Source organism: Gopherus flavomarginatus, chromosome 14 (assembly GCF_025201925.1).
Source record: "Gopherus flavomarginatus isolate rGopFla2 chromosome 14, rGopFla2.mat.asm, whole genome shotgun sequence".
Taxonomy (NCBI): domain Eukaryota; kingdom Metazoa; phylum Chordata; order Testudines; family Testudinidae; genus Gopherus; species Gopherus flavomarginatus.
In genome coordinates, this window is record NC_066630.1 from 20,639,425 (window position 1) to 20,666,677 (window position 27,253).

The 27,253-nt window shown below is 40.5% G+C and overlaps 3 protein-coding genes across 10 annotated transcripts in view; 2 read left to right on the forward strand and 1 right to left on the reverse strand.

Moving 5' to 3' along the window:
- RHPN2 (rhophilin Rho GTPase binding protein 2) overlaps nt 1-4,369 on the forward strand; it is a 49,027-nt gene extending 44,658 nt beyond the window's left edge. The window contains exon 15 of the mRNA XM_050923079.1: nt 2,918-4,369. Coding sequence (XP_050779036.1) covers nt 2,918-3,172 — 255 coding nt within the window. The 3' untranslated portion in view covers nt 3,173-4,369. The remainder of the gene's footprint in view (nt 1-2,917) is intronic.
- Nucleotides 4,370-5,018: 649 nt separating this feature from the next.
- Nucleotides 5,019-18,563, reverse strand: FAAP24 (FA core complex associated protein 24). Of its 5 annotated transcripts, XR_007769362.1 has the most exons (6): nt 17,348-17,497; nt 16,195-16,338; nt 10,118-10,257; nt 9,492-9,644; nt 6,445-7,422; nt 5,019-6,413 (listed from the first exon to the last, which is right to left on the reverse strand). XR_007769362.1 is itself a non-coding variant. In XM_050923127.1 (5 exons), exons 2-5 carry the CDS (start codon nt 16,304-16,306, stop codon nt 7,174-7,176), a joined length of 654 nt encoding a protein of 217 aa, XP_050779084.1. In that variant the 5' UTR covers nt 16,307-16,338; nt 18,253-18,563; the 3' UTR covers nt 5,019-7,173. The 5 variants fall into 5 exon arrangements, 4 of the variants coding, with proteins under 4 accessions (XP_050779084.1, XP_050779085.1, XP_050779083.1 ...); XM_050923127.1 differs by lacking the exon at nt 17,348-17,497 and adding an exon at nt 18,253-18,563 and having other exon boundaries at nt 5,019-7,422; XM_050923128.1 differs by having other exon boundaries at nt 5,019-7,422; nt 17,417-17,510.
- CEP89 (centrosomal protein 89) overlaps nt 17,677-27,253 on the forward strand; it is a 129,382-nt gene continuing 119,805 nt past the window's right edge. For 3 of the 4 annotated variants that reach the window (XM_050923068.1, XM_050923069.1, XM_050923070.1), the window contains exons 1-4: nt 17,677-17,813; nt 19,855-19,961; nt 22,780-22,938; nt 23,613-23,814. In XM_050923068.1, the coding sequence (XP_050779025.1) occupies nt 17,775-17,813; nt 19,855-19,961; nt 22,780-22,938; nt 23,613-23,814 (507 nt within the window). In that variant the 5' untranslated portion in view covers nt 17,677-17,774. The remainder of the gene's footprint in view (nt 17,814-19,854; nt 19,962-22,779; nt 22,939-23,612; nt 23,815-27,253) is intronic. The other variant, XM_050923071.1, reaches the window with a different exon arrangement.

Sequence of the window (27,253 nt, forward strand, 5' to 3'; positions counted from 1 at the left end):
CATGGACCCCCTCCCTGCTTCCCACTCCATGACATCATGCCTTCCTCAAAAGCCCTACTTCCATGAAGTGCCTGCTTTGCTAGAGAGAGCGCCTGTGGCCTGGTGCAAGATGCGAGTCAGCAAAAGCCATGCTATTACCAAATGTCAGGCCCTGTCATCAAGCAGATGTTTGCTTACAAGTTCACTGTCTGGTACATGAACTTAGCAAAGGCATGGCAAGTAATGCTAAAGCATAAGGCACTTCTAAGAAGTACTAGGTACTTATGTAAACACATTCCAGAAGGCTAGTATAGGTACACCCCAACGTAGAGGTATAATATAATCATAGGAGATGGTACAGGAACATGCCAACCCTAAGTAAGACAAGGATAGTAGAACGGGATAAAGAATGAGGAAGCTTTGTTCAAACCAACAGGTACAAGGCATAGGGTTGGTAACCTATGATATCAGGAATGTAATACATAACTTGTTTGTATCAATGGATTAAAGGAAAAGTCATAGAAGGGGCAACCTTTGTCAGCAGAGGGGGCAGCAGAAACTTCTAATGCTGACTGAGCTGGTCCGTTGTCATGAGCATACATGTATTAGGGCACCTGTAACCATGGAGCCCAGGGCACTAGGACCATGCTTTGATGCCGACAAACCTGTCTGAGTGCCTTTACCATCAAACCAAGTCCGTGGTCTTTCTGGGTAGTGCTACTGAGGTCTGTTGAATCAGCTATCTGTGCAGGGATGGGACCGCATATGGAGAGAACACACATGCATGCCAACTGATAACACCTGCAGTAAACAAATCTCAATGCTCCTGCAGAAGGACCAAGAGCGGAAGTTTCACTGTGTGGGAAACAGTTTACTACTGTGTCAGAAACCGTGGTAGAGATTTGGTTCCAGTACTTAAGCCTTCTGGGAAAACTGTTGCTTAAAACCATTTTCATTAACATTTCTGTTTCATAGCATAGGCAAGACTGGAAAGTAGAGGTTGTACTTTAGACTGTCCCCCTGCAAATATCATGCCTACCTCCCATGCATATCCACAAATGGTTGTAAAGGCAGACGGTCTAAAATGGCTGCTGACATTTTTGTCAGCATATTGTATAACTGGTGGTCGACACTGCTGCTTTACCATTACTAGCACTGGCACCAGACAAATTAGACAATATCTTTAGTGCAGAGAGAGGCCTGTGTTTGTGTCTTCCAAGTTTTCCCTCTCCCTGAACCTTAAAGTTGAATGGGGGAAATTTACACTGTATTTGTATTGTAGCACAAACCCCTAATAAAGGACTGAGACTCCCATTATGCTAACTACTGCACTTGCATCTAACAAGAAGACAATTTATGTCCCACAGAGCTTGCAGTCAAAATAATCAATCACATCTCTCCATGTTATCGTTCAGACTGTCCGGCTGCAAACTCAATACTTAAAACTTAAAAAAAAAAGTTTCTGGTGTATACAAAAATTGAACAAAAAAAGTTACAAATACTGTATCATCACCACTTTCCACCATGCCTTTTCATGTATACATCTCAGAGTGATTTTAAAAAGGTGGGGTCATTTTCACTTGACAAATGGAGCAACTCCTGAACAGAAAGAAGTGAATGGACTTGCCCATGGTTATACATGATGTTTACTCTAGGAATATTTGTAAACATTTTTGTCTGTCCATGCAGCTCCATTGGTGGAAGTCATAGTGTAGACAGAGTGCACTACCTACTCAGTGGTAAAAAACCACCAGCCTCCCTCACCCCCCCATTTGGTAGCACTAGACAGAAAAAAAACGTGTATTTTCTCCACACTGAGAAGCATACACACCGTCAGTGGCAGAGTAGAGAAAAGAGAACCTAAGTCTTTCAACTCCTAGCTATGTGCTCAATTGACTATTTCTATGAACAGATGAGATCAGCATCCTTGACTAATGGATTAGATATTCAGAGGTTAAGGAACTATTTTAACCCTGCCAATCAAAAATATATAAATCCAGTTACTTAGTTACTATAGAAATTTTAGACCCAGGGAAAATGATCACAAGATTTAAAAAAAAAATGTTAAACCCTAAGTAACCCAAGAGAAAATAATTTTTGTAGTGTGAGCAAAATAAAGAACCTGTAGTTCAGCTAAGCCTAATGCTGCATACCTTCCAGCATTCCCCAGCAAGCTTTAGGCACATGCTATTGCCATCCTGTATTTCAACTTCATAAATTGATCATTTCCGCAGGTTTAAGCCTCTCTTTTGTGAATATAAGTGAACCACAGTATAAGTAATAGCCAAGAACAATCTGGCACATCCCCTCCCCAGCCTTTTGCCAGCACAGAAGGCTGGAATACAACGGAATCGCTGCAGGATGTGGCTGTGGATAAGCCATATAGAGGACTCTACTTTATGAGCATCTTAGAGGAGTGTCCCATTGCAGCTTTCCCTGTAGCATTGGGGAGAAGAGCTGGGGTCCAGCCTGGTGAACACTCACTGGGCTGCAACTAGGCAAACCCTATAGGCTGCAGTAACAGGCACTCTTGTGCCCTGATGCCCAAGAAAAGAAGATATCTGTGGAGATGTGTTTGCAAAGCCAATGTGGTCACACAATCATTCCATTTCCCTTGACAACTCTTATTGGGATCTAGAATTATAATTTAACACTTTTCAGACAATCTTTGCAGAAAGATTCACCAGAGGACACCTCCCATTATGATTTATTTGCCTTTTGTATCACCTGTATCCAGACATAAGCAAAATACTTCGATCTTCAGCACTCTGGATGGGTTTGTATTCAGTTAGAATGTAATTAATGCAGAAGAATACTGCGGTCTGACTTGGAAAATGATTCACACACTGTGCAAACTTATCTTCGGTATGTCTAACCCTCATGGATGATTTAAAAAAATAAAAATCAATGCTTCCTCTTCCCATTCCTTTTCCTACAGCATAATAAGAGTGCCACTTACTCCGTGGGAATGCAAAAGACATACTCCTTGATCTGCTTAGCCATGGAAGAGGATAAAATCCATGAGACCAAGAAAGCCACTCCAAAACTGTCCTTTCTAAGTTGGGGAACCAAAAATAGGCAGAAGGCTGCAAGCACCCTGTGCCTTCCCTATGCTGTAGCTGGAAGTTCTCAGACTAAGAAGAAACTTGATTCTCGCTTGACAGTCCTGGACACTGAAAGTTCATTGTACTGAGTCTTTAAAGAGAAGAATCTGTTTAATGTGAAACTATTTCTAAATGCAGAAGAATCTTTGTGCATGTGCCAGAAATGTGAAACATATATGGAAGGGGCTTGATAATAATCTTTTATACCTGTGTAAATAGAGACTCCACTGACATGAAGTGTAGTTACTGTGCATTTACACTGATGCAACTGGAGGCCAAACGGTGCAAAATAGTAACTTTGAAAACTAATTGTTTAGAGTTTGAACTTACATGTACTGTTTGATCAGAATCAGAAGTAATGTGTGGGGTATCGGGGAATCATATGTAAAAAACAAAAACTTACTTTAACTGAAACTGGACTCTCTTGGAATTTCAGTATGGGGATGTTTCAGTTCATTTCAATGCACACTTTAGATGACAGTTATTTATTACATATGATACTGTATATAGAGTAGTACTGGACATAAAATGAAGGATTTTTTTAAATGTAAAAGTTTAGTACTCATAACAAAAAATTGCTAAGCATCAGTTTAAACTAAGGCTAACTAAAGAACAAATGACAAGAACAGAGGAGTTTGTTATGACAACTATTACTCACTTAGGTGAAATTTACACTGTGCAAAGGAACAGTACAAGGCCTATGTACCCTGTAGCTCACACTTTGAGCCCTCTTGAGTGTTTTCCTTCTACATAAATGTGAATTTCACTGTAGAAAAAGAATAATTTCAATAACTTAACTATCAAAAGGAGATCACATTTCAGCTACAAAAGACTCGGACAGCACTAATTAAAAAAAAAACAAGATTAACTTTTAATATCTTACGTCTTGTTAAATTCATTAGAAACAAGGTTTGCTCCCAACTTGAAATTATTTAACTCAAAATACAAACTTTTTGTAGTATTAGCCTTGTTAAAATGAGTGAAAGTTATGTATAATTTCAGACTTCTACAGCAAAAATAATCAGAGTCAAAATACACAATTTATGATCACACTTTTAAAGTGTCTACTTTTAAAATGGTCTTTAAGTCACTCAGCAATAAATCATTATTTTATTATATAGTGCCAAATGAGAGCTAGGTGCTTTATGGACATATGAGAACAAGGGCTATGCTTCAAAGAATTTACAATGCAAGTAGCCAAATCCACCTCCATATTGAACTAAAGCAAATTAGGAAGCCATCTAAAGTGCAATTGTGTGTTAATTTCCTTATGAGAGAAGATTTGTTTCAAAGTTGCTAACACTGTAGTGTTAGATTAAGATGCTATCTACAGAGTAGATCTATGCTGTTTGATACTCAAAACACTAACCAATAATGGAAAAAAGTGTGTATCATGCACATTTTGAGACACCGTGGGTACAATCTTTCACTCGTGTTTGGTTTTGTGTTATATGATAGATGTAAATATGTTAAATTTGAAAGCTTATTTAAGAATAAAAATCATGCTGCCATTTAGTAGTGGCTTCTTTCATTCTTCTACAGATTGGATGAGACAGTATAACTTACAAAAGTTTCACTACTGACTTCGTTTTGAAGCTATCTGCTAGCAGACTCATGTTCATATAGTTTCTTCATAAAGAATAACACTGAATTAGCAGACAACTTTCTCAAGTTAGACTTTCATTGTGCAATATTGGAACTAAGCCTAGAAAACTAGCACCATTACAAGATAAAGTATTCTAAAATTTTTCCGGAGTCTTGAGTTATTTTGTAAAGGGTTGTCATCTTCAATTATTATTTTATTATTATAATTTTATTCATTAAATTTTTTACAAATGATGCAAATCACTTATTCCTTTAACTATTCACTTTCTCTACTCTGAATTAGATTGCCATCATGTGGCAGTCTAGGATAGACTCAAAGGATTTCCAATGGACACAGGTAGTAGAGATTTTATTTTTATGCAGGCTGCAGTCACTAGAGGGTGATATAATACAAACTGTTGAGGTCTGACATTCCATGCAATTCAATGGTACTCTGTTGTAGAAGTATACAGCAATAACCCTCAGCATGACAAGATAGTGCTCACGTAAATCTTCCCCTCTTTTGGGCTTACTTTGTCTTTTATAATTTAAGCCTATTACCAGGGTAAACAAAACAAAAAACCCAAACCAGTCCTCTTAAAAATTGTTTTCATCAAAATTTTTTCTCAAAATGTACTTGCACTCACATGGCTAAATATCAGAGACGCCCCACCCAAATACCAACTAATTTTTCATAACTTTTACAATATTTTCTGGCAACTCACAGGAGACTCATTACAGCTTATCTCAGAGCTTATTTTTAAATGACCAAAATCATTAGGATTTATATTACCAAATTTCACAGCAAATTGCATTTGAAAAATAAAGCTGTTTGTGCAGCACAAACACTCTGTCCAACGTATGTTTAAAGATTACTTTAGGGCTAAGATCCTTACAAGGATCACTCACAAGGAATGTCTATGGCTGTTACCAAATCTTGGAAATACAGGTTTGGTAATAGATTAGCAGCTCAGCCCATTAGCACTAATAGTCACTGCTCTAATTACCTGCCTTCTTGATTTATTTAATCTACTGAACAGCTTGCCATTTGAAATATTTAAAAAGTGCTTGTCCTGCAGTACCCACAGATAAAAGATTGCCAGGCAATACACACATCACAGCGTACAACAGAAAGGTTTTATAGCCCCACAGTCTACTTAAGGAAAGCGTGTATGTGGGAAGGAGTGAGAGAAGGGACCATGAACATGTATTTTATGAGATTTAAACTCAGACGCAAGCCCCAGGAGCGCAATAGCTCTATAGTTCCAGGAATCATTGCCGTTCAGTAATTTGAACATTTAGGGCTAGAATGAAAGTTTACTGTCATCCACCAATAAGGAGTCCATACCAGTAATTGCTTTCCTTCTGTACTAGATGGTGCCTTGGGTGGGTGTGAAGGGGTCCATTCCCTGCTCCTTCCTCGCCACTCTCCACCCATCTGAATGAGGGGGGAGCAGCAGCACTGCAAAGGCTACTTTCCCACTACACAGACCTGCAATGCAAGTAGCCCACCTTAGATAGACTTCATAACTGGTGTCTGGGGCAAGAGACAATTTTGCTCTAAAGAAATGGTAGGACAGGGAACCTCCATTGACAGTTTAAGTCCAAGATAGCCAGGAATGCACAGCAACCATTTCCTTTATAGGAAACTTTCAGAAGGGCCAGTAAAGGAGAAAGGAAGTTGGACTGTGAAATTGTATATTTGTGGCAGATGATGTTGGCATGCCGATAAAGCATTATAGTTACCTTAATCCAGAAAAAACTAAAAGGTATGAACAAACATCCTAGTTTATTGGACATCTTGCAATAAGGAGGAAGTACGTATGATAATATCCAGCAGGTTATTAGAAAATGGCTCTATTCAAATGAGCATGGAAATTTAAAGCCTAAGAAACTGCAGCTGAACTGCTCAAAGCAGCCTCCAAAGTAATAAAGCATAGGATCAGTACTGCAGCTCATACTCATGCTAGTCCCATTAAAGAGAACAGAACAAAATGGCATGACCAGAGGCTATAGGATTGGGCCCTAAATGAGGTTTATAGAAAAAAAGCAAACCAGCTCAGACAAGGAATAGCACACAACTCAAGTGTTCATGCACAATGAGAAACTCAAGTAATTCCCTGACAATCACCATGAAACTGCACTCAGAACATGAAATACAAGGGGACATATCACAACTTGGTTTAAATGCAGCTACATCCACATACGTCTGCTGAAGATCTGGCAATGCAAGCAGAGTTTGGGGGTGGGGAGAAGACAATATGTGGTGTGTGTGAAGCTGTAACATAAGTAGCGGGCTGAAATCTCAAGATCCATGCTCACCTCTTTTTAGTTGCTGATTGGGGGTGACGATGCCTTCAGCATAGACACTATGTGGAAATGGAGTCCATCCTTGAATTGTTCTTAAAAAATATAAATCAATTCCACCTAGATAGGACTCAAAGATTACTCTCCACTTCCAAAGGGGAAAGTGCTCATGTTTGTCTGAGATATTAATGAGCGAATGTCACTTTGTCTGTGTAAAGAAAGCATGAATTTGTTGTGCTATTGTTTGTCCTACTACTAGCTCGAGATCCTGGACAGATGCATTGCAAAGCTGGTGGATGCTTACGAATTGCTGTAGTAGAAGCAGTGCTTTTGTTTTTCCAACTCCTGGAATCTGCTGGACTGTCCGAAGTATTGATGCCTCCGCTAGCTGGGAACATTTCTTATGAAGAAAAGGGTTACTCGTGTGATCCTTACTTTGCTCATGGACCTGAAACAAAAAGGAAAGTAGAAGCTGAGCTCCTTTTATTTAGCGGAGCCCTGGTTTCTGTTTTTCTTAGAGAATTTCATTTAGGTTAAAAAGGAAATTCTGTAATCACTTCCACTCATTTACCAGTTAATATGCACTTTTCCAGAGTAACATGTAATGTAACTGTACGTGTAATTGCTAGAACTTAGCTGAGAAAGATAGAGCCATGAGAAATATTAAGGGAATAAAAGTGGAATTATACAGTCTACTAGTTGGGCTAAGATAACAGGTACAGGTACAGGAGGACAAAAACAGGGCAGACCAGAGGAGGGTAGTGACTCCTGGCAGACAGTCTCAAAGCATAGGTCTCAACTTTGTTGTTATTTGCATTACTGTAGCAACTAGGAGACTAGTCACCTTCTTCATACTCGCCCATTCTTACTTCTCTGGTCATGTGGGAAGGATGGAACAAGAACAGAAAAAGTTACTGACACTGATGCTGCAGACACCACCACAGCCCTGGACTGAAAATACAAACTTTGGGCTGCCCTCCCCTCACACTCCAAACAACAGATTTTTAAGTGGTCAGTCTGCAAAAGACTCAGAAGTCAAAATTTAAGTATATAGTTGATTTTACAAGATATGCAGTGTTGAGAGTTTGAGAGCAGATCATGTATTATTTGTTGGATTAACTATTCAAAGGCTTCATCTGCTAGAGACAGAATGTATGAAGTTTTCCATGAATTAAGAGGAAAAAAAAGGAATGTCACTGGTCTATGCCTCAGTAGGACACTCAAAGCAAATAGGCAATACAATTGTTTAAAATCTATTTTGAGTGCTGATCAGTCATCAGTTCATGTAAAATTAAAATGCAGTCCTCTTAAGGAGGACACAAAAGTGGCATTTTGGGGTTTCATATTTAATGTAGTCCCAAGATTTCCCAATTAACTGTTCAAGTTTACAAAAAAAAAAAAAAAAGTATAATTGTTGGCCCTGTAAGCGCAATCTGAGGTTTGAAGGAACACATGTTCTTTTCATTTCATTCAGCACTTTTAATAAAGGTTCTAAAGCCAAACAACATTCTCACTACGCCTGTATAACTTTATTGTCTTCAGATTTCTGATTGATAACTGTGCAAACTCCATGGTCTTCAGTTGGTTTTCAAACGGGTAACTGATTATTCTGTAATTCAAGATTAGTACATGTTTCTGTTGATGTGCACAAGAAGGAATAGAATCCAGCTTACTCTCTCCAATACATTGGCTTTGAAATATTAAAAGGAGAAAAAACCAGTATAAATGATTATCTCAGACACAAAGGGAAGCAAATGTGACCCTGAAAACACACTGGGAGCAGTCAGTTTTCATAGTAAAACCAAAATTTTACTTACATCAGGTCTGTGTTGTATTTCCTCTGTTGAGGCTTTCATATCTTGGGCTCTGCTCTGAAGTAACTCTTTAAGCAGAGCTTTGTCTGACCTGATCTTTATTACCAGCACTTCAGTTTTCTCAGATGATTTCCTCACAGTCAAATGCCTTTGATAAAGCAATCATTTTGGAAAGGCAAACATATATTTCCCATTGGTTTAGATGAAGGCCTGCCAAGTCTTAGAGAAAAATCTATTTGTTTCCTAATACAAATTAGCACTCTGATCCCACCATCTGCTGTTTCCCAGTACATCAGATAAATGAGCAATTGGAAATATAGCAGTGAGAGTACCAGATCTTAAAGACAACATAGATAGATATAGTACTCCTAGGCTGAGAAAACCTCAAAGCCCTAAACACGCACATACTGGACAAAGAAGAAAGCTTGCTGGCATATTCTAATGGCACCTCAATGCATGCCCACATGGGGAATCCAAATTCAGTCTCCCCCAAGTTTGGCCCCTTGCGACAAGGAGGGAGCGATGTGTTATTTTTGAGTGACCTCTCTATTCCACAGTCAATCCGCAAAGCAGAGTTGAAAATACAGGAAAGGATCATGTGTTAACTCTTAACTTGGAATACAAGTTGCTGAGACATGAAAAAAGCAACACATTTTCAAGACTTAATTGACGTCTGCTCACTGGCACAGACGCTAGTACTTACTAGCTGAATAATAAGTTGAGATGCTTCTCCCTGATTGGCCACCGGAAGCAATGTCATTCCAAGTTCTAGCACAATGAACTTCTGCACTGCCGGAAAGTATTGATCACTTATCTGGGTTTTTTCAACTATCACAATCCCATGAAGACTGCTGGCCTTTGATAAAGAAAAACAACAGTGAGGGGAAACAAATCTTACACCTAGCAATACTCCAAATGGTTAAAGCAACAGCCCTGCTCATCAGAGAGTCAATACTGAAGAAGGTGGAAAGGGAAATGTACATCAAACTCCCTTTTACACTAGCCTAAAAAGGAGTCAGTATGGGTCTAGAGATGACCCACAGTATTTGCTGCAATATTTTATTTGAAATTCTAGAAAACAAGAGTGCTTAAACAGATTTAGTGGATGTTTAAGTCAGTTTTCAGATGGAAAACTTTTTTTATGAATTTAAGTCCAATAGGATACAAAATATTAATCAAAATCTGATTATTAGAATGTTTTCTATTTGGGAAGCTTAGGATAATGAATTGAATGCATTATTAATGTGGATTCTTCTATTAAGGGGTAATAAGCCCAGGTTTTCTAATGGGAGCTTTTCCTTCCCCCATTAAACGTTGTGTAGGACTTACATTTCTAAACCGAACAAGACGTCTTTTGAAGCCATTTCCTGCCACCAAATCTGCTTCCGAAATATACAAAATGCAAGATCTGTGTGAAAGATGAAAATCCACAAATCCTAAGCCATCTTCAAGAATTAGCTTAATTTTCCCTTAAAAATAAGATTGTAAAAAGAAAATTGTAAGAATAAAACCTAGTTTTATATTGCCTTGCCAGATATTTTTCATTAAAATACAGGAACTTAATGCTCCAGTCTTTCAAACACTTATGCATGTGGTTAAGTCCCACTGACTTCAGAAAGCTTGTTTGACTATATATTGTGTGCCTTAGAAAAGTCTTCACTCTCTTCTGACAATGTATTTTGAAAATTGGTGTCAAACTGTTTCCCTTAAAAAACAGACGCCCCAATCCTGCAAAAATGTATGTTATTTGCCTTACTGTAGAGCCTAGGAACCGTAGACATGGACTAGAACTGCACTGTGCTAGGCACTGTACAAACAGAACAAAAAGACAGTCCCTGCCCCAAAAAGCATACAACCCAATATAAAACGAGAGATGGATACAGACAGGAGAGTACAAGGAAACAGTGAGACGGTGTTGGTCAGCATGACAGGCAGTGTTCTCAGCACACCAGCAACTTAACTGCCATGATTTTTGTGTAGGCATCACAGCAAAGGAAAGCTCTAAGGAGAGATTTGAAGGAACACAATGAAGTGGTTTTGCAGATAATTACCAGAGCATAAGGGGCAGCAGGAGAAAAAGTATAAAGGTGCTTGTTTGAACTTTTAACAAATGACTGGTATCATGGGCTGACTGGGGGGGCAGGAAATGACATAGAGAGAGATATGATAGGTAGAGTGGAGATAGGAGGGATGCAAAGAGCAGTGACGCAGTCAAAATGACAGGCTAGGAAAATGATTTTTGCAGCAGCATTCTGAATGGCTGTCAGAAGGCGAGACTGCATTTCTCAAGGACAGAGAGAAGGAGGCTGCAGTAATCAAGACACAAAATGTGAGACCTTGGATGACAGTTTTAGTTATGTGGATGAATAGGAAAGGGCATAACTTAGAGTTGTTATGCAGGAAAAAAACTGCAAGATTTAGACAATCTGAATTTGAGGACCTAGAGAGAGGTCCTTACCTCTGTGGCTTGCGGTCATTAGATGCTGTAGTTTGCATATGTACGTATATTATAGATAAACAGTATGTGCTAGATCAGCAGCTGCATGCTGACAACTGATGGACATGCAAGTGAAGGACAGGTTATGTAACCTGGACATGACAGACTGATCCCACAGCTACAGGTACTAAGAAATACTCAGCTGGGACAAGCTGTGCCCTCCATACAAGGAAGCAGACTATACTGAAGAATATTTGACCATTTTTAAAAGGTTATGTGAGGTACATAACATTCCAGAGGACAAGGAAGTCCCAACTTTGATTACTAAACCCTCCAAGCATTAAATGTATTTAATGAAATGTCAACTGAACAGGCTTTGAAATATGCTGAGTTTAAAAAGGCCGTATTTAAAAGATTTCAGATTACTCCTGAAGCCTAGAGCAAAATTTAGAGGTCTCAGAATGAATGACAAGATGTGTATAACTTGTGTGATCTGATGATAAAATGGGCCAAGAGGAAGGGGGCAGAGAATTATGACCAAATTTTTGATCTCTTAGCCCAGGAACAGTTCCTGAGCACAAGTTCTGAAGAGATCAGCTAAGCTATTTAGGATAAACCCCTGGATTCAGCCCAAAAAATTGCTGATCTAAACTGATGCATATATGCAACCTAAAAGCATCCGTGACCACAAGCTACAAAGGGAGGGGCAGAAGCCCAGTGTAAAAGGGAGACCCTGTTTTATCTCTAGGAAGAAAGAGGGCAGTTGGGAGACCAGGCACTTACCTCCCCAGAAAGGATCCCTTCCTAGAATCATACTCCCAGGGCCTCTGTATAAGAGCACAGTCCAAGAAGGTGTTTCATATGTGGTTCCACCAAACACGTGAGAAACTGTCCTAAACTAACATGAATCTAAGGCCACATCCCATCCAACCCAGGTTAAGGCAGCAGCTGTCATTAGCACAGAGGTGCCTCCAGGGCCTTTGATTAATTTGGTGAGGTCTGACCTGTTGGAGGTGGTCATGGAATTTATTAAAGTTGCCCAAGTGAATGGCAAAGAATGCCTAGAGTGGGGAGAGACTGGTGCCCAGATTTCTCTGGTCAGGGAAAGCATGGTCAAAGAGAATGACATGTTACTTGGCCAGTAGGTAGAGTTCCTGGCACTGGGAAGATATAAGGTTTGGGTAAGGTGCATCTGGAGTGGGAAGGCTCAAAGTGTACCTTAAAAAGTTGGGGCGTCAGATTGTATTCTCATGAAAATACTGGTGGGAAGTGACATCTTAACGATGTCTAAAATGGTTAATATTGTAACCCATAGTAAAAAGGACTACTGTTCTGTGATGCCAGAAGGGAATGGTAAAGACACAGAAACTACTGTGGATGGAGAGGAAACACTTCCAGCTCTTGCTCAGCAGAGGGAAGCAGTGTGTTTTCATGGATGGGTGAGGTTGATTCAAACTCCTGCATAGCAGAAAGTAGCAGCATGAGAGTGGGGCTATGTGGGGAGGAGTTAACCCGTTACTGCAGAAGCAGTCCCTGTTGTCAAGTGCCAGTGTTTTGCAGCTGAATTAAGGGCAGATCCCACTGTGGAGTGCTTAAGGGGACATGTCCTTGAGGGAACCTCAGTAAGGGACAATGCAGAAAGGTTTTTTGAAGAAGGAAAGCTCCTACGGGGAAGGACAAAAACCTGGGAAACCATACAAGCAACTAGTTGTGACTGCCCTGCACTAGGGGGAGTTAATGTTGCTAGCCCACAACTGTCCTTTTGCTGGCCACTTGGGGGCAAAGAGAACCTTCAATAAGTTAAAGAAGAATTTTACTGGCCAGGGATACAGAATAATGTGAAGAATTATTGCAGATTTTGTGAGTTATGTCAGAAGAGACCTGCATGACTCTATAAAGTTCCTCCTCACCCCTTGCCTGTGATACAAGATATGTAGGGAAGCAACAGACATTGTGGGCCCTATCTCCTGTCCAACACAAAAGGGGAAGAGAGATCTTGGTTGTAGTGGATTTTGCCCCTAGATATCCAAAGGCAGTAGCTCTGTCTAACACAGAAGCTGACCCTGTGGCAAAAGCCCTTTTAACTACACCCCTACCACAATATAACGCAACCCGATATAACACGAATTTGGATATAACGCGGTAAACCAATGTTCCAGGGGGTGGGGCTGCGTGCTCTGGCAGATCAAAGCAAGTTCGACATAACACGGTTTCACTTATAACACAGTAAGATTTTTTGGCTCCCGAGGACAGTGTTATATCGGGGTAGAGGTGTATTTTCAACACAGTGGGTTTCTCTAAAAAGATTTTATCAGAACGTAGGGTCAAATTTCATGTCCCAGCAGCATGTTACAGTGATGTAGTTGGTAGGATTTACACATAGCTTGCTGTTTTAACTGCGGTTTACATTTCAAGCACTGGTAAAATAGTTTTAAGTGATTTTCAAGTGGAATCACTGGCTGGAAAAAGGTTATAGTTGTATTATTTTCTGTTTGTTTATTTTGGGTGAGGAACTAGAACAAAAGGAAGTGTAAATATGAGTAAACATGCTAAAGGAAACAAAGGCAAAGACGTAGCCCCCAGTGACACAGACACACAATTCAAACGGGCTGAGACAGAGTTACAGAAGTTGGATGTGGCTAAGTGGACCAAAAAGATGGAAATGGCTAATATGGAGGACTGTGATCACCAAAAATGGAAAGCACACCAAGCCAGAAAAGCTGATCTGAGAGCCAAGGAAAGGGAGGCAGAAACCTGTGGCACTTTACAGTGGCACTGGTAAAATAGTTTTAAGTGATTTTCAAGAGAAAAGGCTGGGAACAGTCAAAGAAAAGTTCCAGTTTTTATTATTTTGGGAAAGAACTAGAACAAAGGAAAGCATAGTGTTAAGATGAATAAGGAGCAGAAAAGGCCAGAGACTGAACCCCAAGGGCTCAATTTGACTCTAGAAACAAAAGATGACTTTAAGATACAAAAAAGACTTTTTGCATGTCCTTAAGTTATCCTTCACCTAAGCAGACAAGGAAAACCAACACCTTGGACCCTGCAGGGATCCTATCTATGAATTAGCCAGCTATTGAAAGGAAAGGAAGATGGGTGAAGAAGCTACCTTGAACAGACTTGCTTGTTCATGTAGGTTTTAACCAGGAGAAAGTGTATTTTTACTTTTGCTTGTGTAACCGAGTCTATCTTTATTCCTTCTACCTGGTATCACTTAACTTATGTCACTTCATTTAAAAAAAACTGTTATTATAAACCAACTCAGTGCAGTGTTTGAAGGGAAGGGTGTGTTAACCCCAGTTAAGTTAATAAGCTGCAATGTACTGACTCTTTAAAAGAGCAGAGAACTTAATGTCTTCTGCAAATGTATAGTGATAAGTGCTGGGCCTTGCAGAGTGACATCTCTGAGGAGCTCAGGGGCTGGAATTCAGTGATTGTTACCTGCTAGGCAAGGGTTAACCCTGGTAGAGTCTCGAGGAGTTTGCTGGTAAGGAAGACAGGCTGGTGTGGCAAAGAGCTGACAATCTAATCTACAGCAAAGCTCACTCTTGGTGAGGCAGAGAAAACACAGTGGCTCACAGCTCTGGGTATCCCCAGCAACATGTTACAATAATCTGAATTTGAGGACCTAGAGAGAGGTCCGAGTCAAAAAGGACACCCAAGACATGGATCTGAGTGACAGGCAGGATGGTAGTGTTGTCCACAGTGATCAGTAAATGAGGTAGCAAGGAGATGTATGCAAACGGAGCTTTGCTTTAGCCATGTTGAGCTCAGTCAATGACTAGACATCTGCAAGATATCAGAGTCAAGCAGAGTTTTTACTTTGGACAGAGAAGAAAAATCTGAAGTAGAAGTGTATCTGTGAGTTGTGAGCATAGAGATGGTAGTTGAATTTGTGTTTGTGGGTAAGACTACCCAGAGATAAGGTGGAGAAGGAGAAAAGAAGGAGACCAAGGACAGAACCCAGTGGAATCCCCACAGAAAGCTGGCAGGGAGGGAGAGAAGGTGAACAGAAGGATCATCTGAAGGGGTGATTATAAAAGTAGAACCACTAGGAGAGGACAGAGTCACGGACGCCAAAAGAGCACATATTTAAAAAACATCACAGTCTACAGTGTTGGAGGTAGCTGACAGGCCAAGGGGGATGAGGCTGCAGTACTGATTCTGAGATTTGGCTAAGAAGGGGTAATTAAAGAGTTTAGAAAAAAAGGGGTTTCAGTGAGTGCAAGGGGCAGAAACCAGAACAGAGAGGGTCCAGGACAAAACTGGAGAAGAGAAGCTTCAAAAAACAACTGTAAAGAGCTCCATTCAATGAGCTTAAGAGATAAAAGGGAGAAGTGGTGATAGATGGAGAGGCACGTGGGGTCAAGGGCAGTTTTAAGATGGGAAAGATTGAAGCATGTTTTCATTGTGACGAGAAAGATTCAGAGGGGAATGGGAGGCTCTTGTGTTAACTTCCAAAATATATAGTCAAAGAATGGGAGCTCTCTTCAGTAAAGCACATTTTGAACAAAAACCAAGCTTTTTATTATGACTTTCTACTAACTTCTATGTGATTCTAAAAGTATCTCCTAAATATGACTTGATCCTGAACCTAGGCACACTAATGTGGTCTCTATACCCAAGAGCCCAAGGACTTCAATGGGGTCTACCCTCATGGATCTATTTGCAGGATGTGGGCCTATGTTTGTAAAAAATAGAATTCTAATATGCATTACTGGCAGCTTCTCATTCGTATTGCACAGAGAGTGAGAGTGACTTGACTGAAGCTAGGATATGGAAAACAATGCTATGATGGACCAAAGGGAACTTTTAAGCCAGTAGAATTGCAGTTTACTTTATTTTAAAATTCGATACAAGACAAAGCAGATTGTTTGATTAGCTGGAATCAGTATTAAAACCACTTTGAAAAGAGTTACTCTACATGTAGACTAATTCATACATTTTTGTGCTCTATTTACATGCTTACCTTGTAATCCTTGAGCTATCTGTGACCCTCTCCATTTCTCATTTCCAATCACATGTCCGTAAGGGACACTGACAGCTCCTGCTTTGACAGAAGTGGTTTCTTTTGCTGTCATTTAAACTCCTTTTACATGTTATTTACCAGCAACTAAAAAGGGGAATGTGAAAAATGTTATTTCATCCCTTACTACCCAGGCCTCAAAATCCATCCAACAATCTAGTCCGGCTGCAATCATCTACAACAGGTTCTAGCCAGTCCTTCAAAATGCACTATATTAGATGGTTAAAATAATAAAAAAGGAGAGGAAGGATATTTTTGTGGTTCAAACTCAGGCCTAGAAATCAGGAGAGGTAGGTTCTATTCCCAGCTCTGCCATCAATTGGAAAAAAAAAAATTAAAAAGTTCAGCCCCACAATTTCATCTATCAACCTTCAAAAGCCCTTTCAATTCCTTCAGTTGTCTCTAAAAGTTTTTTGTATTTTTAATAGAAAGGTCACTGAAGAAATATTTGCCAATGCCAAGTGGCCAAAAATCCAGTCAGGCTCCCAGAAATGAGATTAGTTTAAAATGTTTTTTTAATTTTGTCCACTAGTTTCAAGTCTCCAGGGCTCAGCTCTCCAAGCTTTTCTCTGCAACCATGAGGGCTAGCACCATACTTAGGTTCCCCTGTAATCACATGACTCCAAGAAACAAGACTTTAAGAAAAAGCACCAAATATCCCATGAGTCAGTGATGTTGGGAACTTGCAACTGTGCCAGGGAAGCCAACTAGTCTCACGGAGACAGACATTCACAGCACATACTTGCAGGCTCCTTCCCGAGTGCCTAGCAGTAGTTCACACTGGGAATAGAGTGACCAGCCAACAAGTGTGAAAAATTGGGATGGGGTGGGTGGTAATAGGAGCCTATATAAGAAAAAGCCCCAACTATCCGGACCGGCTCTATAAAATCAGGACATCTGGTCACCCTAAGTGGGAGTGGTTGTGCCTCACTAAGGTGAAGGCTTGTACTGACGCCTCAGCCCTGAGGCAGGTCAGAGGCTGAATAGGGACCTCGGGCTCAGTCAGCCCCATCGGATAGGCGAGAGCAGCAGCACAAGCCCCGGCGCGAACCATCAGCGTGTTTAAGGGGGCAGGCCAGCCACGACGCGGGGTTACAGGAGCGCCGTGGGAGATCCGCTTTCGACCCCCGGCAGCTGTTTGGCGTCATAGAACGGCTGTCCTCACCGTTCTGTGCCGCCAGAACCACCGTCCTCGGCTTGCGCGGCAGCGAGCAAACCAAACCAGAGCCCATGAGTCACCCGCGCCAAATGTCGAAGATGATTGACACAGGCAACCACCAATGGGAGTCGAGAGACGCCAATAGCAAAGGCGGGCGGGAAGGTAGACCTCTGTAACGGTTGAGGGTTGCTAAGGGGAGCGGAAGGATAAGTAAGGCCAGCGCTGATTGGCTGCGGCTTTCCCTTTCTCCAATCAGGAACGCGTTTGTTGCAAGGCCGGTTGTGAAGCTTCTGTGAGTGGAGATGGCCACGGCAGAGGGGCTGGTCGCAGTCTGGCTCTAGTCTCCCCTCCTCAGCCTGCGCTTATGGCGCTTAGTTTCAGGCGAGGCCGGAAGGGCCCCTTTGTGAGTATCCCGCAAGTCCGAGGGGGTCGCTGTCCAACGGAGGGGACCCCGGGGACGTGGCCGGTGCGCGGGTGGACCCCCCCCCCCAGTGCTGAACAGGAGGCGGCCGAGCTCCGTGCAGTCCGGCTTTAGGCTGGCCCAATGGCCCCAGAGGCTGGACCTGCCCCTTCTGCAGAGACCGTGGTGAACGTGAAGCACTTCCCAGGCCCGTGACACCAAACGCGAATCCCGATAATGAGGGTGGCCAAGAGTCCCACGTAGGGGAGTCCTGGGCGAACCATCGTTATCCCTTTTCTGAGACAAAAGTTTAGCAGCATTTTCGCTTGTCTCTATCTGCTGTGAAAAGGGGAACCGTCTAAACCCTGCAGATTAGCTGTCTCCCCCCCCCCCCCCGCCGCTCATCCCCGGCAACGTAAATCTCATCGTGCCTGGCGCTAACCTGACGTCCGAATTGAGGGTTGGGTGGCTTGTTCAAAACCAGAAGACTCGTCCCAGGTATGCTGGATGATCAGGGGGTGTTCTGCGCAGGAGTGGTTTGGCATCTGGGAGGAGACAGTAAATAAGGCCCACCCTCTCTTCACTCCGTTCTTTAACTACCTCTTCCGTCTTCTGCTCCCGCCCCCAAAATGCCACACTGTGTCCCCCACGGCCAGTCCCAACCTATAATTCACCTTTGGGGCAGGGAAGAAGTGGGGATACCAATGCAGGCTGAGGCAATAGCCACTTGTACAATGTAGTGATGCCTATAGACTTGTCCTGCTGCCTAGACTTGTCCAAGAAACACATGTGCACTCATCTAGCTTGTGCTGTTTCTGCAGCTCAACAGATAGAAATTTAAATTGCAAAGACGGCTTGAATTCACAAAAACCCAGCACATAACTTTTTTTTAAAAAACTGATTCGGACATGTGCATTCTTGGGTTTCAGAGAACATTTAGAATGCATATTAAAATTTATTTTCCATTATGAGAATAAAAAAATGAATCGTTCAGCTTTTTGTTGCTTTCTTGCTGCTCTGGGTGGAGTACTAGCCTGTTATGCACACTGTTACTTTTACCTCTTAATACTAATAGGAAGACCTCTGCACTAATCACTGGACCATTAAATGTTTCACTTAAAAAAAAAAGAGGATGGGTCATGTCAATTCAGAACATTGTCTATTAAATCCAGGATCTGGAAGCAGTGATTCAATGAAGGAGAGAGTTTCTATGTTGCACCAACTCAGGAGCTAGTAAATTAGTAGAATTGCCTGAAAAGGCAAAATTCCTTTCCAATTTGTATTGCAGTCAATTTGCTCCCACACCAAGATAAGAAAAGGACATTTAAGGATCAGAACAAATTCCCTTCAGCTGAAATCTTAAATACATACCCCCCAAAGTAGTGAAATTTGCCCAAAGGATTGGGCCCTGGTGCAGCAAACTCCCTTGCAAAAGAGTCACTAGTGCTGGCTCTACTCAACTAGTACTAAGCATTATGCAAGTCTCAGCAGCTACTTCATAATATCCCCCCCCCCCCATTCAAACTAAACGTTATGACTGGTGTAATTTTAATTTCTTTCCCCATCTCCTCATGTTGCTCTGTCTGGTGATCCCCTGTGACTGAAGAGGTAGTACTGATAGACCCTTCAACTAGTGACCTGTATGTAGTCATCTTCACTAGAGCAAGGATCACATTGCAGTAATGTTAGGGAGGCAGAGTTTAAAAAATTTGGAAGAAACACATTCTTTTTTGGCACCACTACCCCTACACATGCACAAAAAGTAGTGGTGGTAGCAACTCTAGTTTAGAACCTTACTTTTGTGACTTGGGAGTAATGGGAGAAATACACTTGTGGGATTTGAATGAATCAAACTGTTGCCTAGTGGTAACAATTACTAATATAATTTAAAAATCGTATCTAGAATCTCTTGAAATCATCTATGGACATTAATTTGCATGTAAGTGTTCTCCCCTTTTGTGTTGTTTTGTATGGTGAGTGTACATGTTCAATTTTGTGTTATCCTTCAGATCATTGCCAACTAACTTTATTTTAAATTGTCTAGAAACATATAGCTCATGGCCTGGTCCCTGCTGCTACCATAGCTCCTAAACCTGCAGTTCCCCGCACCCCTCCCCCTCGTAGTCCAAACCCTTCTCCAGAAAGGCCCAGGTAGGTTTTAAAGTTACTTTTTTCCTCTCTTAAGTATCATTAGTTACAATGGAATTACAATAATCAGTGTAGTAGAACTGCATGATTAGAATAATTGCATATCTATACTGTACCTCCTTTACGTTACCTTTTTCTCAAGCGGAATATGTTTTCTGTATAGGACAATTTGTTGGAACTACTAAAATCTATATTATTCTCCCCTTCCCCAACCATTCTTAATACCAGAATAATGCCAAGGCCATACCCTTTAGCCTTTATGTACATGTAACTCCTATTGAAATTACTAGGAATTGTTACATGCAGAAGGTCTACTTTGGACTATTTTTGTCCAAGTGGAGCTTGTGATAAGAATGGTCCTACTGGTTCAGACTAAAAGTCCATCTGTCCCAGTATCCTGTCTTCCGACAGAGGCCTGTTCCAGGTGCCCCAGAAGGAATGAATGAACAGAACAGGTAGTCATCAAGTGTCCCAGTCGCTCATTCCTAGGTTCTGGCAAACAGAATTCCTCTTATTTCTTATAATCAAGGATTAAATACAGGTGTGAGAAGCACTGTAATTTCTTGACAATGCCAAAAGATTTTTTTTTGTTATGTTTTGACAAAAGTTACTTAATGTGTTGTTAGAGTACAGAAATATTAAGTGGCGGTTGTTGAGTTTCCATTTTCTTGTAGGTAGTCTAAGCAATAAAAAAAATCTGTTTCATGAAAACTGAGCATCTGGATATTCAATATTTAATGAAGGCCAGCAGCATATCAAGCATTCTAAATGTAGACAAAGGTCCCTGGCCCAGCAGCTTTAAGTTTAAGAATGTGATGCTGCTGCCTCCACACAGGCAAAATTCCTATTAGTTTGCTTACAGAGTGACTGCGTTATCTCTAAATAAGACCATCAGTACAAAAGAGAGCCCCAATCCTGCAGTTCATCGCATGCAGACAAGTAGGCAGCGTGACCCTGTAAGCACATGTACACGACAAAAGTTGAGTTCATAGAGGCTACTCATATGTATGTTTGCAGGATCAGGCCATTTAATGTTAAATAAATCTTGAAACTTGCCTTTTACAGAGGCAGATTGATCAAATAGCCTGATTTTTTTGTTTTGTTTTAGGCCAAGTTCATGCCAAGCATAAGCAGTCACAACTCCATAAATTTCAAATAAGTTGCTTACATTTGTGCTGTGTTTGGATGAGTAATTGACTGAAAAATTAAGTTTAATTATAAAATCTTTGTATTACCTGGCTAACCCAGGTAAAACCACTTTTATGGTTTAGTAATTATTACCAAGAGTGCCCAGATTATGAAACTTATTACTATATGTCTTTGCTTCTTCACTGAAATAAATTAAAGTAGTTTCTGTCTAGTAAACAGCTATGATTATTTTGTTACTGGAGTTTTCAGTGTAATAGTACAATATTTTAAAATGACAGATTTAAAAAAAAAAAGAAAAGTCATGAGGCAAGTTGATAGTGTTTATAACTGCTTTCATAATTTGACATGCCTAGAAGCTTTCTTTAAACTGCAAGCACTGATTGAAATGAGAGGTATATGACCAAATAGTAGGTTTTTATTTGGGGAAAGAAATTTGTCATAAGGGGTGGAATAAGATTATTTTAAAAAAATTATTGTTAAAGTAATTGCAAAAAAATGCAACCTCAGTTAAATCAGAATTTAGAAACCGAATTAAAATCTAAAAGAAAAAAAATGTTGCATGACTGAATTAACACCAAAAAGCTGTTTTGAAGGAAAACAATTAAAAAAAAAAAAAAAAAGCTTTCCTACTTCAATATATTTAGGTGCTGTCAGGACTAGCTTTAGAAGTATTGGTCTCCTCAAGTGAAGAATGCATTAATATCCCCACACTAAAGGGAAAAAAAAGTTACAATTTATTAAAGAATTATGTAATTAAAAAAATCACCCGTTCAACAGATACTCCTAAAATAGGTATTAAAGTAAGAAAATGAATAAAATATCCTTTGAGTTAGCAATGCATACCCATAGTACTATGTGCATGTTATAAGAAGTTATTTTTCTGTTCCTTTCCATTTTTAGTCCCCTACTGTAGTCCACTCTCTCTCCTTTCTGTACATTTTCCCTCACTCCAGGTAGTTGTTTTTCAGTCTTCTTTCTGTGGCAGTCCCCATCTGTTTCCTTCCTGTGTCTAGTATGTCCTCAGTCAGCTCCAGTTCATTCTACCTTCTCTTTGGCCCTCAAGTTCTCTCTTTTCTTGTGATTTTATTTCACCTTTTTTACTCTGATTCCATTGTTTTTTCCCTGTGCTCTCCTCATCCTTCAACTCCATCCCCTCAAAATACACTCCCTCTCCCTTATCCCAGTTCACAATCCTACAGCACTAGTTGCCAGCCTCAAAGTCAACAGCAGAAGCAGAGTAGGGAATATAGGCCCACCAACTACATGGCAGGACCTCGGGTACTCCTTACAACACATCACCTGGGGACAATACTGGGTACTGTGTAATGCTTGAGGCAGATTCTGCCCTCCGTTTCTTATGTGTAACTCCATGAAAGTAACTGAGATTTCTGTGCATGTGATGTAAGAAAGTGGGATATGGAATACATTTTACACAGAATTCTGCAGTGCCTAGTTATAGCTGAGTTTATGCCTTAACTATCTTTGTGGGCTGGTGGTTTAAATCAGTTGCCTTAGTATTTTAAGATTTTTTTTATTATATGATTTAAATCTTAATCTTTGTGCTACTGCCTAATTAGTGAAGGTGCTTCACAAAAGGTACAGCTACAAGTTTTGAGCCATAGAGTATACATCACAGTCTGTTATTTCACTGTTTTATTTTCCTTTCTTCTAGATCTGCCCTAGCAGCAGCTATTCTAGTGACAACTTTAACTGGGCGTACCGTTGCTATTCCCCAGCCTCGTCAACGATCACTTTCTGAAAGTGATACCAGCTGTTTGGAACAAGAATGTTTTATTGAGCCCTATGCCACAGTCACTGAGCTCAAACTGGGGTAATGTACGCTTCCTGTTTTAGCACTTCACATTGGAAATAAAATCTGAAAGTGATATGGTGGTACTCATAATAATCCCTAGCACTGAAGTTACTCATTTACACTTATTTTTTTCCTTCAGTGTCCTAGACTGAGTCCAGAGTGCCCACCCATTCCCTTTCCCCCATTTTCCATTTCATGTATGGCAATATTATAGCCACAGACTCCAGAGGGGAAAGACTGAATAGTGCAGCAAGGCATACTAGTAAAAATCTGCATATGAATGTTTGCCAACTCACTCCCATTTGCACAATTATTTTTAGGGAATCATCTGAGTTGCACATAAGGTAATTCCCTTGACCCATACTATATTCTCCACAGACTACTCCATATGTAGAAATGGTAGACCTCTCTTTCTCTGTCCCCAATCTGGCATTCCCATAAAAATACACGGTTTTATGTGTCTAACTACCAGAAGCATGGGATGCAAATTTCCAGTTTCACTGGCATAAACAAGAGTGTGAACAGTTGAAATTCTGGACCATTGTGTTTGCTGCTAAAGAAATGTAATTGTCTTTTTTTGGGCAGCTGCTGTTGCATCTGATATATATGTTCAGTGTGACCCTTTCAGCTTTACTAGCCTTTGTTCTTTGGAAAAGAACAACTTTGTATTTTAAAGTGTTCTCCATTTGCAGGCCCAATTGGAAGCATGATGATAGTGAAAGATCTCCTGTGCAGTCACTGGAAGGGTCAGGCAATCTTTGTGAAGATGAGGACATGGACACACATCTTTCAGAGACAGAAAAAGAGCCAGAGCACAACTATCAGGGTACAGAGAAAAGAGAGGAAGGCTTCAGCAATGATGCTATTTATGCTGTTCCCTATAAAAATAAAAAGGTTGGTCACTTAGTTTCTTTTGCACATTTTAATACAAAATGTAAGAATCCGAATGTCTGAAAAAGGGTTATTACACCTTTTTCTGCTATTCATACACATTGTTCCCAGTTTGCATTTTTCATTCTTGCCTCATGCTTCACTTACCTCTGATTGGAGTTCTCCAAGTTAGTTTCATTCAAACATTCAGAGTCACCCACTTTTCTGATGGTTTGGGGGTTTTTCTTGTCAGAATGATTTAAAAGTTGCCAGGAAACAAATGTGGTATTTTGGCACCTTATTTTACATTTAGTGAGGCTGCATAATTAGCTGAGGAAAGCATGCAACCCTCAGTCCACATTTTGGAAGCAAAATTTTCCACAAAGGCTGCAGTCCAACCTTATTTTACACCTGCAATTTTGCAGGCACAAATGACAGATTATAGGTATCTGTTAACGTGATGTACAGCTGCAAATGTTTGTGGGCACAAATCAGATAGTAATTTAAACTGTGTCATTTGTACCCTCAGTTGTTTGCATTGGAAAGATTAGAAGCTCTTATTGAAAATTTGTCCCCAGAGTTTCACTGCTGGCTTATAGAGCCAGTCCCCAGTCCCCTCAGCTCCTCATTCAATGTCAGTGCTCCCTCCCTCTCCAGCCATCTGGCTTTGAGTCTCTCCCCATCTCCTAGTCAGTCTTCTTGCCAAGCCCATTTCAGCTTCTGTGTTTTGTCAACCTCAGTTGCCTCCTCCTACCCCATTGATTATGCTTATTTTTATGGACCTGCCTATAGCTGGAGGGACAGTAAAGGTTGGTAGCATAGTTTTAGGCATTCAGATCCCCAAATATTAAAAATACCCACTAAGGACCTGTGATTGTTCCCAAGTTACATTAAATCAAATAGCTTCATAGAGCCTTTATTAACCAGCAGATTAAAAAAAAAAAGCATCCTACTCTTTTAAGGACACCATATACCCACAACTGAGAATTTTCAGCCCTAATCAAGGGTAAGGACATCTGTCAAGACTTCTCTTAGCCAGATCCAAAATAAAAAGACAAAACAGTTTCTCACTCACTGTTTTCCCCACAGCAAAGCACAGCTTTCTCCTGGGATCAAGATTTTCTGTATAGAAGATTTTCCAGGAGAATTTTGGTCCAGTCCAAGAGCCTCCTCAACCTCTTTTTCCTCCTAGAAAGGAATAAGTTCATTTACTAATGCCTTCAATTTATTTCTTCCTGTTTTAATGAGCCCCAGCTGGAGGATCCACCCTTCATAACTGGAAGCCCTGGCAGTTTCTTTGGTGTGAGGAAGGGCCCCTCTCCCATTTCCTCCATCTCAGGCTGTTAACTTTTTCCTTGCCTGATTAGATTTGGAGTCATTCCATCTTGGAAAAAAATAATTCTGTTTCTTGCAGTATTTTCTCAAGATATAATAGGAAATAACTTGTTACCGTGCATATAAAGGCATTTCAGGGAGCGTAGTGACCCGTAACAACAGAACTGCTACTTTTATTAATCAAAATATAAGCTAAACAATACATTTTGTTCCTAATGTATTAGAATTGCCTGAATTTCTAGTAAATTTAAAACAATGTAGGCATTGAACATTATGACTGTGTTATCTCTAGCAACCAAGTGGCTCTTTTGTGCTCAGATACGTTAGGAACTGAAAATATATATGTTCAGCTGGAAAAGTTAGATACCTGCTATAGAAGGAGTCTCTCGTTCACCAACAAATGTAAAAACAATCTTCAGCTTAACTTGGAAAACTTGTTTGATTTACACATTAGACCCCATTTCCTGATTCTGCTTTCAGACCTGTTTTACACTAGTCCGTCCCCATTGACGTAAGTGGAATTAATCCTGAATGACATTGGTATAAAAGAAATAGGAATCAGTTCTGTCAGGGACTCTAACCCAGACGGCAAAGTTCGTTGTCTGACCGCGAGAGAGACAGGCAACACCAGCAAGGTCCGATCAAAAGCTCTTTATTGACAAGTGCACGCATCAATAGAGAGCAGCTCGTCTCCAGAGAGAACCAGCCTGCTCTTTACATCTTAGTATAAGCCTATATAGACAGTTCCATCGCGTCATAAATTATTCACTGGAGCAACCCACCCCCTTCTTCTAACAACTAGAAACTAGACACCTTTAGTATACATGCATGCCTAAAGTTAGAAATGTAGAGGAGTTAAAAACAAACAAAGAACAAAACCAAGGAGTGAAGACAAGGAGGCTGGGAAACTAGGGCTCTTATCAGTTCTTCGAACGAGCTGCTCCCAACACAGCACATCTGGTACTATGCCAGGAATGCAGCTTCTCTCTTATCTCACTTTTTCCCAGCGCTTGTGAGACGTGCTGCTGCTTCTCAGTGTTTTCCACTCAGGGATTACCCACAAACCTCTGTTAGCCTGACTTTGGTCAGGTTGGCATACCTGGTTTTGTCTGCAACATCTTTATTCAGGCCTAACAGTTCCATCACCTTTGCTTTATGTAAACGTTGACATCATTTTATGTATATTTCTTAATTCAAGAAAGTCTTGACTCCTGAACCAAAGGATGCATTCACTGACCTTACTTCAATTACAAATAGATAACATGGTCATAAGATAGAGCTGTTTCTATATTTTGTTTTTTAGGACAAAATATAGGGCAAAATCAAGTTTAAAATAAAAATTGCAGTTTCAAAGTAGTTTTCAATATTTTTACATTTATTTGAAATATATTTCCTGAAAGGGACATTGTGATGGCTGGCAGGCATGAAAGTTGACCTACCAGCTTTTTATTGATGCACAAAGATGGTTAAAATCTACAAAACAGCATACTGGCAGAATTGCACATCAAAAACCTATATAACGATTAGAAATAGCATACCCCATTCCTTTAAACTTGTCCAACTGAGTGAGCATAGTATCTGTTTGCTTATTATTTACCAAGATATATTAAGAGCATCCTTCCAAGCTCTATGCACATATACAAACAAAAGGATAAATAAAACCAAAACCTCCATCACCCAAAGTCACTTAATGATATAGCATATTTTAATACCACACTCAGTTCATTTAATAAGTTGAGTCTTAATGCAACCACCGCCACTAAATAATAATTTGCACTCAACCATTCCCAACCACATGCTTCAACCCACCCTCCCTGGAAAGCCTGGGGAAATAGAGATCTGCAACAGGCCCTAAAGGCCAAAAATCTGGCCTTTGTCAGAGGTGGGAGGCGAGTTAGAGTCAAAGGTCCATCATAGATATGGAGCTGTTAACTTGAGTGTCTTTGCAGATGATCACAGTGTGCTTCGGTATTACCTGGAGATACAGGTGGTCCTTCTGGTAGTCTGGGCCCAAACCATTGAGCTTTTTACAGGTGACAAAACACTTCAGATTCTACCTGGAAACTAGTTGGAAGCCAGTACAGATCTCAGACTGTTAGTATAATGTTCTCCGTGCCTGTTGCACCAC